Source organism: Ambystoma mexicanum, chromosome 4p (genome assembly GCF_040938575.1).
Source record: "Ambystoma mexicanum isolate Mex_15411 chromosome 4p, UKY_AmexF1_1, whole genome shotgun sequence".
NCBI lineage: Eukaryota > Metazoa > Chordata > Amphibia > Caudata > Ambystomatidae > Ambystoma > Ambystoma mexicanum.
The window spans coordinates 978,724,800-978,738,675 of NC_090927.1; the positions used below are offsets into that span (position 1 = coordinate 978,724,800).

Consider the following 13,876-nt stretch of genomic DNA (forward strand, 5'->3'; position numbering starts at 1 on the left):
AGATAGACCAATGAGGTAGCAATGTTCCCTGTTTTAGTCTCCAGCAAGCGTGAGTCCCAAATACGGACAACGTAAATTTTGCATTTTCCTGGATTGTTTTTCTCTTGACTGTATTTAATGGGGTGTGTTAACCACAACAGGGTGTTGGAATCTCGCCTCCTTTTGAATATCAAAGCATATATTTGGAGCCCTTAGTGTTTTTCGGCACGGTTTAGAAGACGATCTCTATTGTCTTCGGGAGCGCTCCAGGAAAGACTCATCTCCCAGAGCAAGAGCAAGAATAGCTGAGGACTTGTCATACCTTAAAAGACACAAAAAAGGGACTTTGGTCCCTGGAAGACCTTCCTGACAGATTCATGTACGAGGGGCTACCATTCCGCTGATGAGACTTCAGGCTGCTGACGAAACAGAGTGAAAGCTCGTACAACTCCGTTTATTGAAAAACTGAATAATTAATCAAATGCAGAAGTAACCTTTACAAGCCATAGTGATAGCGAACTCAACAAGATATTTTCACATATTTGAATTTCTTGATAAACAAAATCAATGTAAACTTGCAAGTTATAATGCAAACAGCGTACTTTTGAAAATATATGTTATATATGACTAGTAAACGCTTTATTCGCACACCTTCCAAAGAATGGACTCGCAATATTGATAGTCCAAGATGGACGCCGAATTTGCGCACGTCCGAGCAGGGTTCCCTCGCTCCGCTCCTCTTTCCAAATGCCAGTCTGACTCTAGAGCCGTGGGAGGCGTTCCTCCGCATTGTCGCTGTCAGTGGATCAGTCAGCAGGGGCACAGGCCGCAGATTCCGCAGCACCAGCAGGCGCGGATTCCGGGTGCAGGAGAGGCAGGAGTGGAGCAGCTGGGCTGCGGCAGTCATGGCAGAGACCATCGCAGACACCCGCCGCCTATCGAGCAAACCGCAGAACCTGAACGATGCTTACGGACCACCTAACAACTTCCTGGAGATCGAGGTGGGAAGCCCTCAAACCGTGGGGGTTGCCCGGGGCCGCTACACCACCTACGAGATTCGTCTCAAGGTGAGGAGGACGGTTGAGTGAAGAGTGGCGGTACTCCCGATATGTTAAAATAAAGGACGAGATTACACATAGTGGGAGAATTTGAATAAGGGCAGTGGGGTATGAGGGCACCTGCAAATGGGGCGAGGGCACCATTCGTGGCGAATGAGAGTACAGGGAGAGGGTATGGCTGCAGGTATTGTAGGTTGGTGGCCCGAAGCGGAGGATGGGATACGAGCAGCGTTAAGACCCCATTTATAGTAGGAGGGTCACATTATTGGGGTGCACTAGGATGAGCGTACAGGCGCCTTGTGAAATGAGGCAGAGGGTTAGGGCAAACACAAAGGCTGGAGGGGTCTAGATACTGTAGTTGTCACTAGTAGGGTAGAAAAGAAGAGGCAAGGGGTCGGTGGGTTATCGCTCAACAGGTGATATCGGTGATCATTGTAAGGAATTCCCGTTTAAAAATGGACACATGCGACTCGTCGTGTTGTTCAGTAATACATTGTTTTTCTGTTCACATGCGTATTTTGATGTATGTTTATATTTGAGGCGGCCACCCTGTGCACAATGTCTTTGCCGTGCAGGAAAGGCCACAGTCAAGTTAGTGATCTTCATTACTTGTCAGAGTGTTATGGTCCTTGGGTGGAGCACACGCTACTCAGAAGTGGACTTTACTGCTATTTTTTACTTTTAACATTAGAACGTTTCGATGGCAAGATTCCGTTCTGTCTCTCTTTAATGGATCGGCTTCAACTCCATTGGGACGGGTTTGCAGTCGGCGAGGGTAGCCAAAGGGGCACTGTAAGTGTGTGTGTGTGTGTAGTTGTCAAAAGAGGATGTGTCCTAGCAGAGACCCTATCGGGAGTTGTGGGCAGGAAGTCCACCCTGCTTCCTGCCACATGACTGGAGGGGTGTTTGCTGCTCCCTGTTGGAGATTCTCTGCTTTTTGTCTGATGTCAGCAGTTTAGTCATTTGGAATGTATTAGTTCAGTGTCAATGGTTAACAGAACAGTGCACATTTCAATACTCAACCCACACATTCTTTGAATTTGTGATTTTTCTCCCTTCGCCTGCATTCAAAAATTCATCTCCAACATTGTTGTACAGCTTTCTGAACAGACTTCTTACGAAATCGTCAGGGTTTTATTAAAACATCCAGGTCTGTAAACTTTGTTAAACATAATGGTCCTTTGGTCTGCTCATCACTGCACAAAAAAGCTTACATGATCAAAAGAAAAATGTGAAGTGATGGGCTGTGAAGCAACAGAAGTACGTTTGAATATATAGAATTAATCTGCGACCCTTTTAAAAATTAAAATTACAACTTATTTTACTAGTTTCCTATCCTTAAACCCTGTGTTCAGTTGTGAAGTGCAGGCCTAATGAAACGGGGCACAAAGTATTTGTTTCACGACAATGTACACAGATCTGAACACCCCCTGAAACGATTTTAGCCGGTGAAACCGGACGGTGGTGGGGCTTGCTTTAGATATCACATACCAAACTTTATCCATTGGTACAACAAGCAGCTTTTTTTCCCCTCTGAGGACACCAATGCCGTTTTGCAGTAAGCACACCAGTTTTGTCAGTAACCTACTTGTATTCCATTTGTGTCCCCAATTACCACAGCCTAGAATTGTACACTTTTTTCACTCGGAACGTTGCTAACTTTGGTGTAGTGCTAAGAAGCCCATGCAGGCCTGGTTGGTGCTATAGAAAACCTCAAAAATAATAAAATGTTTTGAATTTGTATAGGGCATATTTTCCATGTTAAGTGTGGCTGACACTACTAATCCGTTTACATTGTTCTACGCATAGGAGGAGGAAAGGCGTGGGCCACATATATAACACTGAGACAAAATCGCTGCAATGATTGTTATAGGCAGTATGGTAGTAAGCTGATGAATTTATTTTAAGACTTATAGAAAAAGCACACACTTATTGACGTTTCATCGAAACCTGTAAAAAAACACGTTTAAAAGTAGTTGGCGTCAGTCTGCTTCCACGAGGTATGCTATTAAGTCAGCATTTAAAATAGTGTTGTGGTGGCTTTGGACATCTCTAAGCATGGCAGGCATCATGTGGCTTACAGCCACGCCTCAGGTTCTTGTTTAGGAATGTCTGGTCTTGACGTGATATACCTAGGACTCGTATGCAGGCTGCAGCACCCTCCCTTATTAAGTGAAACAGCCCACAATAGTGGATGAGCGCATCTATCCATTTTACATTGATATACTCGTGCCATACTAGAATTGACAAATATGCCCTCAGACAAAATACCTTCAACACCAATACTGCTGTTGTTTTTCTGTCTCCCCACAGACAGCCACCGCTCTGCAGATACCGAAGAACTTGAGAGTAGACAGCCCAAACCTTGAAACTATGACCAGCTTGGTGGTATTCTCAGTTAAACTCATACTACTCGCTTCGTAGGTCCCTAAGAAAGTGGTATAAACAAGATAATCCACTGAAACCGGTCGACCAGATACAAAGTGGGATATCCAGTTAATAATTGGTCACCCTTGACTGAATCGTAGAGATATTTTAACCTTACTTTTGAGTTAAGAAGACGGAGCATTAAAAAATTAACTCACAATCTGTGCACTTGTTGCTTCCAGAACTTTTATAAGCATACCTTTGCACAACAGTGTTGCCTATGACCATTTAGCTTTAGCCTAAGGACGGTCAGTCTCTTTGGTCCCCTCACCCTAGACAGGTAGGTCATTACCTCAGTCTAGGGGAAAAGTCCATCACTGTGGGGACAGTTAGTATTGGTTGGAGGGTCATATAGGCTATTCGATTCTGAATAATATAAACAAATATGATTGCCTTGTACTTTGTGTGTATGAAAACGTCTGGGATCAGGTACAGGTTCTAGATGCCCTTCCTGGTCCTCCTGTGTGATATCTTTCTCTCTTCTTTTTCTTTTTGTTTTGTTTTTTTTGAGCCTTGGAAATGCCAGTCTGCTCCTAGATACATACATTATTTTCTTTTTAACTCTTGAGGCCCTTCCATCCCAAACAAACTTGAGGAGTCTATTTTCCTATACCTTGAGTTTCTATTTAGAGTTGGGATCGGGATCACTGGGAACAGGTATAAGAGGCGTGGCAGGATGTTCAGTTTAACCATTGCAATCCTCCCAAATCACATGTGCCTAATTTTCCCCCATCGAACCAGATCCTCCTCAATCTTTGCCCATAGTACTGTGTAGTTGGCCTCATATAGTCTGTGAAAATGAGCTGTGACCCTGACCCCCAAGTATGTTCTACCTTTCTCTGTCCACACAAAGTGGGAAATTGGCCAGGGGTGGGGGTGCATTGATAGTCAACATGTCTGGTTTGGTAGTCTTAATCTTAAATGCTGACACATCCTGGAAGGTTTGAAGTTCTCCCTCCGGGTGGGCTAAGGAGGTGTGGGTGGAGGGGTCATTTTAACTATGACATTATCAGTGAAAAAACGGACCTTATGTTCTGGCTCTCCAGATGTTAGGGTGAGCCCTTTTTCTGGCTGCCAGAGGGCACCTTTGGCGTGTTCCCCTTGTAATCTTGGTCGGGCTTGTCAACTCCCCATTAACTGTTATTCAGGCTGTTGAGTTTTTGTAATTGTCCAAGATCATGCTGGTCACCCCCTGACCTAGACCAAATTTCGATAGCGTGAGTTTGAGAAAGCCCCAGTCCACTCTATCAAACACTTTCTCGGTGTCCAGCGCCAATAGCAGCGAGTGGATCGGGGATCAATTAACCTTGTCAACCAGATGGAGAACTCTGCAAATTGTTTTTTGTCCCCCTTCCCAGCACAAATCCAGATTCTGGATTTATAAGCTTGTGGATAAGCTGCTTGAGCCTTGTGACAGAACTTTCGTGAAGATTTTCGTTACCCAAATTTGGAAGGGCGATTGGTCTATATGAAGCACATTTCCTGGGGTCTTTACCTGCCTTTCGGATTAGTAATATGTGGGCCTTGCTCATTGGTGGTGGAAGATCCCCCACCTCCCTTATAACGTTGAATAACCTGGCCAGTGCACCCACCAATAATTGATGTAATGTTTTGTAAAAGGGGACTGTAGGGGCGGCTGGCCCCAGAGCCTTGAGGGCTTTTAGTGCCTTTACGACTGCAATGACTTCCAGTGGGTCTAGAAGGGCGTCCAGAGCATCTCTTCCCCCGATCCGATAAAGCCTGTAAGGTAGCTCAGCGGGTTCAGCGCTCGCTGCTGTGATCTGCAGGTCGAAGGTTTGAATCTTGGCAAGGCCAACTCAGCCTTCCATCCTATCCGAGGTTGATAAACGAATACCAACTTTGGTTGGGTGATACTGTATGTAAATATGTTCTTGTAAAGCGCTTTTGCAAAAGGTCTATGCAAATAACTTATTATCATCTGTTCCCTGTGAGTAAGGTCTCTTGGCAGCATGTATCCACCTCTTCGGCCTTATATAAACCGGTATTCCCACAAAATATCCCCACCAAAAATATCGCCATACATATGGTGGTTTTTTTGGGGAGGATATTTTGTTGGAGCGGGGGTTGTGGCGGTGTCCCCCGCAGGGTCCATGGGTCAATATCGCCGCAAAAATATGGCGATATTTTTGTATCGCGATATTTTTGCAGGGATATTAACACATGGAACCTATAATCCATCATAAAAAGCCTTGAAGGCTTTCTTCTTGTGATGTCCTCCCCTTGCCCCTCAATCCCATATCATCCCTTATGGAGTGAATAAAAGCTGTAGCTGCTCCCAAACTAGTAGAAGCCTTGCTGCATCCACAGAACAACTGCTGATTGCAATCTCCGGGTATGTAGATGGTTTCTGACTCCTGCCATTTTGCTATAAGCTTTTCTCGAGTGTTTCACCTTGAACACGCTTTCATTTTTGCTGTAGTTCCCGTGCCAGCTGCTCTCCCGACTCTGAGCGCAGCCTTTCAGGCTTGCTGCTAGAGCTGTCACTTTCCTCCTTGCTATGGCTTTGAGCGCTCCCCAGTGAGTGTTTAGCGATGTGTCCCCCGGATCGTTGAAATGTAAGTATTCCCTCACTGTGTCTTTCAGGTCCTGCAAATTGACCAGGTCGTTTAGAATCCCTGTGGGCAGCCACCACCTACCCTTCCTGCTCAGAATACCTAGATTATCCAGCGAGGCGACCACCATGCTGTGCACATTAAGGTTCATGCAGTGAAAGTCACTCTGGTTAACTAACGGGAGCAGTTGTGAGGACATTAGTATTAAATCGATCCTCGAGAAGGAACCAGGAAGGCGTGAGTAGTGGGTGTAATCTCGTGTTTGGGGATGTGGCTCTCGCCATACGTCCACCAAGACTAAGCTGTTGAGTGCCTGATTGAGGTTGTGCCTGGTGCTCCTACCTGATATGTATTTGTTTGAGGACCTATTCAAGTACCAGATTCAAATCGCCCATGATTGTCACCTTTTGGCATGTACCTCCACCTTCCTCCGGAGTTGTATGTAACATAAACTCTTCTTGTGCTACATTGGAACCATAAAATGAAGCGGTTGTTAGACCCCTTGTATTCAAAGTAGCCTGTACTATCACATACCTCCCCCCCGCTCCAGTCTACTCTACTCTTCTGCAACTCAAAGGGGACACTTTTATGGAACATCAGGGCTACCCCGACACTCTCGGTGTGGCCAAAGGCTTGGAACTGTAATGGGTACTCTGTGCTGCGCAGGCCTACCATGTCATGCTTTTTCAAGTGTGCCTCCTGAAGCCCCACTATTTTAATGCGCCTTGCTCTCAATTCTTTATGCAGTTGAATCCGTTTATTGGGGGTGTTGAGCCTTCTCATATTTAACAAGCATATCCTAACCCCCAGCCCATTTCCCCATTTCTTCCTACTAATACAGTGCTTAAATAGGCCTCCTCCTTGAACCATTCTGCCGGCTCCCTTCCTCACATTGCCCTGAACCTCTATCCAACCCTCCCTTGATTAACACATGAACATACACCGTGCTCGACCACAGAACAACAGTTCCCCAAATCCCCATCCGAAATTATACTATTCAACTGCATTCCTGAGCCAGGTAGTCCTCAGCTCACCTCTTGGAATTAGTCTTAAATCAAGGGCGATAGCCAGTCTCTTTCTGGCCCAGTAGACCCGTTACATCTTTACCTATGTTGAACTTGGCCAGTATGCCAACGTTGCAGAAGGCCAGCTTTGTTCGTGTCCATGCGTCCCTGTGTGCAAAGTCCTTGGAACATGTCACTCCCCCCTTTGGGAGGGACAAATTCTCCCATATTAGCCCTACTCTTCTCTTTCCCTTGCTACTCGCGTGCACGGCTTTCATCTCTTGTCTTTGCACTACCACGCGTCATCCTCATGATTTGGGATCCTTTCTTTGCCTCTTTGTTTGCCAGCTACTGGGCCGTCGCTCTCACCATCCTCCTGGGGTTTCTCTAGACCCCCAGTAGGACCACACGCTGGAAGTTTGATATTTAGGAGTTTGGCGCCAGCTTAAAGTGTCAAAATCGTGTGCACCTGACTTTCCCCCTATAACTACAGTCCAAACTTCCATTTATACCCAATATCCCTCCTGAGTAGTTCTCCGGAACTGGCTTCATCATTCGCCGTCTTGCCAGAGTTGCCTGAGCCAAGTCCTGGTATATCTAGGTTTTACTGCCCTTGAATTCAACGTGGCCCACCTTCCTCACTCTGTTTAGTATGAATTATTTTGTCCTGTAATGGTGCAACTTGACCACTATATCCCTGGAGGGGGCGGTCTTCTCCAGGACGCATGGGCCCCACACAGTGGGCTCTGTTAACCCTAAGCGGCAGATTTTCACCTTGTTCGAGGATGCTGCTCGGAATGTTGACCATGCAGGCTTCAATATCCCCCGCCTTCGTACCCTCCCTTCGGAAGCATATCCTCAGATTGTCTCTCTGCGCTTTATTCTCCAACTTCTCACACTTCATCGTCTCAGGAGGATAGCTCAGGGGCAACGTGCTCGCCTTGGAAGCAAGGCGGCGCGAAGCAACACAGGTTCGATTTCCCCAGGTCCGTGCTTAGAAACCTCTGGGTATTCAGCGCGTTATAAATGACCAGTCATAAGGGCCTCCCTGTAATTCCTGTTGGCATCTTTTGCGCTTGGCACCTTCACCTTCAGGTCTGTGACTGACCTCTCAGTCTGGTCGATCCGCTCCCCAAGTTGGCTATCTCCCGCCTGTTCTCACTGATGGCTTCCGACAGTTCAGGTTTCAGGAGGCTAGTTCCGTCTTCTTTTAATTGGTGCAGTGTACTGAGTAGGGTATCCGTGATAAGTAGGGTCCCTTCACCTCACCATGTCGCACCCAGCATCCATCGCTGAAGTTTCTGCTAGGTTACCGTAAGCTGTGGAAACGCTAGCACCTGTCTTACAAACATAAATATATATATATTTATACACCTAAACAATACGCTGAGATTTGTTTGGCAATAAAAAGGCAGTGGCTTTTTATTAAACCTAATATTAACAAAACATAAGAGTATTATGGATATTGCCCAAAAAACAGGTGTGCAGTGTTATCTTCTGTACTTTTGGGCACTTTGGCCAGGAAAATGGAAGTTGCCGTTCTTTGCTCATATGGTGCCCAGCATGGGCTCCCAGGTGTTTGGAACCTGTACATTGTCTGGTGAGCATTCCTGTGCCTGCTGGCAGATTCATGCCAGCCCATGCCTCCACACCCAAGTGGGTTCATGGCCACTTGGGTTCCCCCCCAAAGACCCTTGATCTATTTGCATCCCCTTGTTGCTAACATGTTCAGGATCCCTGTGTGGAATAACTCCATCCCTTTTACCAATAGGCAGGTTCCATCTTTGTGGAATAGGTCTGGGTCAGAGTAGATTATACTCGTGTGTCTGCTAAAGATCAGTCCCCTGCTTATGCATAATGTTTCTATGCTTGTGTTTAGCTTTCTTCTGGCTATGTTGATGCCTTTGTTTGATGACGCCCCTCTTCCTGCCAGTGATGTACATATGTCTTGTGTTATTTGTTGTCTTCCTATATTTACTAGATCCTTGCCCCCCAGGTGTATTACCAGGTATTCCGGGGGTTCCCTGAAACCCACCAGGTCTGCTAACCTCTCATGTATTATTTCCTGCCCCACCAGGATGGTGTTTTTGAAAAAATGTTTGTCTCTTCTGTTTTCCTCTGTCCTCCTTCCATCCAGGCTGACTTGTAGCAGGCTTCATCTGTTGAGAGATATTGTGTTCTATTAGTTCTGGCCATATGTATTTTTTAAAATACTGATGTCCATATGCCTATTCTATATTCTGTGCTGTCCCACAAAGACATGGGGATGCCTTTTTTCAGGATGCCTGGAGCTGAAAGCGACTAAGGGCATTGCCGTCCCCGTGTATCAAAAACTGTTGTTCTAGGTGTGGGGCCAGGGGGGTGTCGTCAGAAAATGATTTGTGATGCAGACCGGGCAGCTGTCCCTGTCCTCGCTACAGTATACGATGATTACTCTACCTTTTGCTGTTTTTGTTCTTATTTCTATAGTCATGCAGTCCTGCCCCATTTGCAAATCTAACATAGCCAGCCCATCATTGGCCCTAGTATTTGAGGCTATGAGCTTGCTGATCCCCAAGGTCACAAAGTAGGCCAGCACAAAAGCTGCCCTGAATAACTTGGCCTCATAACTGTGGGAACATGTTTTATCATTGTTTTCAGTTTTTCAAAATTCAAAGGCCGCCTTTTGTCTTTAGTTGGCCCCTCTAGCTTGCCCTAACCTTTTAAATTATAGACTATTAGTGCGCTGTAGGTTGGGTCTCTTCCCACGGTTATCTTTACAAAGTATGCTATGGCTGATGGGTGCATCCAAGCCCATGCTTTTTTTAAAATTCTGGCTATAAGCCCATGCAACAAGTTTGTTGACCTCTATCTCATTTGTCTTCTGTGTTTGCGACGTTTGTAATTTCTTTTACTGTGGCCAGGCACTTACTGTATTGTTTGGCTGTCTTTTCTGCCAGTGCCCCGTTGGCCAGCTCTATCAAAACCTTTGTGGTGGCCTCTGGATGTCCGACAGGGAGTGGGCCTCGGTAGGCACCTTGCTCTGAGGTGCGTTTGTTGCCTGCTGATTTCTTCTCCTGCCTTGGCCGTTCGGCGTGTACCTCATCCGCTGTATTCATGAGTGAGTTCCCTGTTAGAACCTCCCAAACCTCTTTTGGCACTTCTGGCATCCTCTGGTCTGAGGAGCCGGAATGTATCCCACTGCAAGCGAGATAAAGCGTCAGCTGCATAATATTCTGCTCCTACAAAGTGTTTTGCCCTTATCTCTGTTGTTGTGTAGGGAAATTGTGGTCATAGCCCTAAATACTTGCAAAACCCATTGGCATGATGTAGTTCTTCTATTGATGATGCGTACTACCGTGATTTCTTCTCACCAAGACTCCCAGTTCTGAGTTCATTACATTTGTGACTCATAGCTTTAAGGCAATTTCATATGGGGAAGATTTCCAGAAGCGTTATGTTACTGGTCAACCCGTGAATGTGCCATGCCTTTGGCCAAGGGCCCGCAAACCAACTTTTGGCCAAAACTGCACCGAAAACTTTACTACCGGTAGCATCAGTGAATAACATTCTTCTCTTTTCTGTATTCAGTGGCGTGCGCCACATGAACACTGCATTGAAATTCCTCAGAAAATGTTCCCATGTGGTTAAGTCTTCCCTGACCTTTTCTCCAAGCCTTATGTGAAGGTGCGTTTTTTTTTTTTTAAACCTCTGGGATCCTGGAAAAAACCCTTCCCAGTGTTATTACCCTTGCTGTAAAATTGAGAGTACATGCTAGTGATTGTAATTCTCTCACTGTTCCTTTGTCCTTTTGCCTTAAGGATCTGATTATATTCAATAGACTTTCTATTTTATTTTCTTTGGGGATCCTACATTCCTCTGCTACAGGGTCTATCTCAATGCCTAAAAGGATATTGTAGTCATTGGGCCTGCTGTTTTCTCATAGGCTAACATGCCCCATGTTTCTGTGAATTTTATAAATTCCTCTAGGGCCTGTTTGCAGGTATTGGATGCCTTTTGCCCTGTGACTCCGAAATGTTTCTATTCCCCAGCCCCATTTCGTGCCCCTCTAAACCCATAGCCCTTCCCCGCTCCCTTGATTCCCGGCCTCCCAGCCTGCCCCATGGCCCTGATTGGTGAAAAACTTGGTCTTGACTGGCCTCCACAGGGCAGCCCTCTGCCCGTGCAGCCCCTGCGGCTAAGGGCCCCAGGCAAAGGGTGGCTCCAACCGAGGCGCCTTCAGAGTGTCTGCAGGCGTCAGCAGGGGAAGCTAGTGAAGCCAGACGCCAGCCGTCAACCAGCAGCAACGACCAAAGTAAGTGTTACATGGTTGGGGAATAGAGCAATAACTCTACTCCAGAAAGCCCTGCCAATCTACATTAACTTACCTCAGAACATAGCTTGTCAGGCGAATGTCACATGCATCACCCTTAGGAAATACTCAACACTAGCAATCGCCCATTATAAATGTACTCGCAAGTATAGGTACATCATACCATCTGTGTCTGCTATAAAACTATACTTACTGTACTATATTCTGAAACCTGCTGCAATATGAAACCTGGGCCTCTCTCGCACCATACAGGACCCTCAAATCTAGACGTAGCCTCCTTCTTTATATATTGTTAATATACCATTGGCCTGCGTCACACCCAGATAGAATTGTAAATGTTGCCCTGCGTCGCATCTAAATAACAGTTTTGAATGCTAACAAGCGTCGCACACAGTTAGAACTGTGAATGTTAGCAAGTGCCATACTTGGATAGAATTGTGAAAATTGGCCTGCGTCGCATCTAGACAGGAATGTAAATGTTGCATCGAAATAGAATTGTGAATGTCAGCAAGTGCCACACTTACATAGAATTGTGACCATTAGCCTGCGTCACATCGAGTCAGAATTGTGAATGATGGCAAGTGCTACCATTCACAATTCCATCTAAGTGTAGCAAGTGCCACATTTGTTAGAATTGTGAACATCAGACTGTGTCGCATCCAGTCTGCAGGAATCTCAAATCTAGATACAGCCTCCTCCTTTGTCTGTTGTATGGTAAATGTAATGTATTGTGAAACCTAGGATCCTCTCCCACTTTGAGATTCTCAAACCTGGGTATAGCCTCCATCTCTGTCTACTGTATGGTTAAACTTAATGTATTGTGAATCCTGGGCACCCCTCCCACTTTACAGGATTCTCAAATCGATGTGTAGCCTCCATCTCTGTCTATTATATGTTGAAACCCACTTATTATGGAACTTAAGCCTCTCGCCCACTTTACAGGACCCTCAAATCTAGGTTTAGCATCCATCCCTGTCTACTGTATGGTGAAACATAATGCAGAACACTCAGATCAAGGTGGGGCTTACATTTGTGTCTATTTGGTGAAACGAAGAGCATTGTGAGACCTGGGCCTCTCGCCCACCATACAGGATTCTCAAATCTAGGCATTTAGCCGAACTGCAAAGGTCAGCTACGAGACATACAACCCACTAACCAAAACAACTCAACATTTCTGCATACTTGCCTCATACAAAAACCCACACAACCACCCCTCGCACAGCAAGCCACACACACTTCACCACACTGCAACAACAAACATATAAGTCGCACCAACAGCACACGAGGACTGACATCAATCCAATATTTGCACCAAAGCTCAGCGCACAGTGTAAACCGAACTGAAGCTGCCAGCAGGACATCACTTCTCTTACTATCCTACTCCCTCTTCACCTTACAAACCCAACCCGCCTTCTTGTTTACAGATGCACCTGGGGACCAATTCCTTTGGTGACAGTGCGCGGTACCAATACCACATTAACATTAATAACATGCGGTTCAAACACTGATCACAATAAAGAGCGTTTAAATGCTCAGCCATCTTATCTGCCACTAAGCCCAATGTCAAGTTTTCACAACAAGCTGAGTGATTTAACAAATGTACTACTGGAACTACTCTTATCTTTATAGACCAACCATATATTTAAAAAAAAGGGAGGTTGCGCTGTGTACCCCTTTTAAAGACGATTTCTCCCTCTAATAATCTAAACTCAACCGGCCCCTTTATTGGTGTCGCATCTTTAAATTCAGATGTGTTTTCATGGAAAATTGACCCTTCTTCCCTTCCATACTCACTGACCTATCAAACCTTTTGTCGTTGCAAACATCCCGAGAAGTGGACTGTGCGTTTTCATCGCATTAGGACTGTCCTTGAACCGTGCGGTGCTCTTGTAGCTGATAAATCCACTTGTTCTCTGCCCGCAGATCTTGCAACTAAAAACTTGGCCGTGCTCCTTGCGCTTCTCCTACACCTGTGTGATATTGCAGAGGCTGGATGGATTGACAGCGACTGGTGACTGATCAATAATCTAAGTCTGGAGTTCACTCTCGCAGCCTATTCATTCCTTGGCCTCTGCCACCTGATGTGACATTTCTACATGCTGCTAGGATTTATACTTTTGGGGCAGTGCTACGACGGCCAATGCTGCTGGAAGAGTATAATGGGGCGAGGGATTCCGTTTATGTGGTGAGCATTGTGGGATGGGTTCTAATACGGCCTGGAGAAGGTTATCATATCAGCATATTGTTTTTGTTTTATGTACTAGAAGCTAGGGAGTGTGCTTCTTTGTGTGCTTTTCCATACACTTCGCCAGTGTGGGCCTTGTTCTGGGGAAAAAAATCCTTGCTAGCGGCTACCGGGTGAGTGTTGTGCATCTCATTTTGGGAAGTGCTTGTTTCCCATCCTGAGCCTTGCCTAGTATTTTGCCCCCGAGCGAGGGGATTGCAATGTACTATTATGTTACATGCACGTTTTTTGCTACTGGGAGCCAGACATTGTCTTAACTGGTAATCCAAACGACAACG

General features: G+C 45.8%; 1 protein-coding gene across 1 annotated transcript in view; it reads left to right on the forward strand.

The window, feature by feature from the left end:
- Nucleotides 1-737: 737 nt before the first annotated feature.
- Nucleotides 738-13,876, forward strand: part of SNX3 (sorting nexin 3) — a 322,699-nt gene continuing 309,560 nt past the window's right edge. The window contains exon 1 of the mRNA XM_069606551.1: nt 738-1,046. Within this exon, the coding sequence (XP_069462652.1) occupies nt 885-1,046 (162 nt within the window). The 5' untranslated portion in view covers nt 738-884. The remainder of the gene's footprint in view (nt 1,047-13,876) is intronic.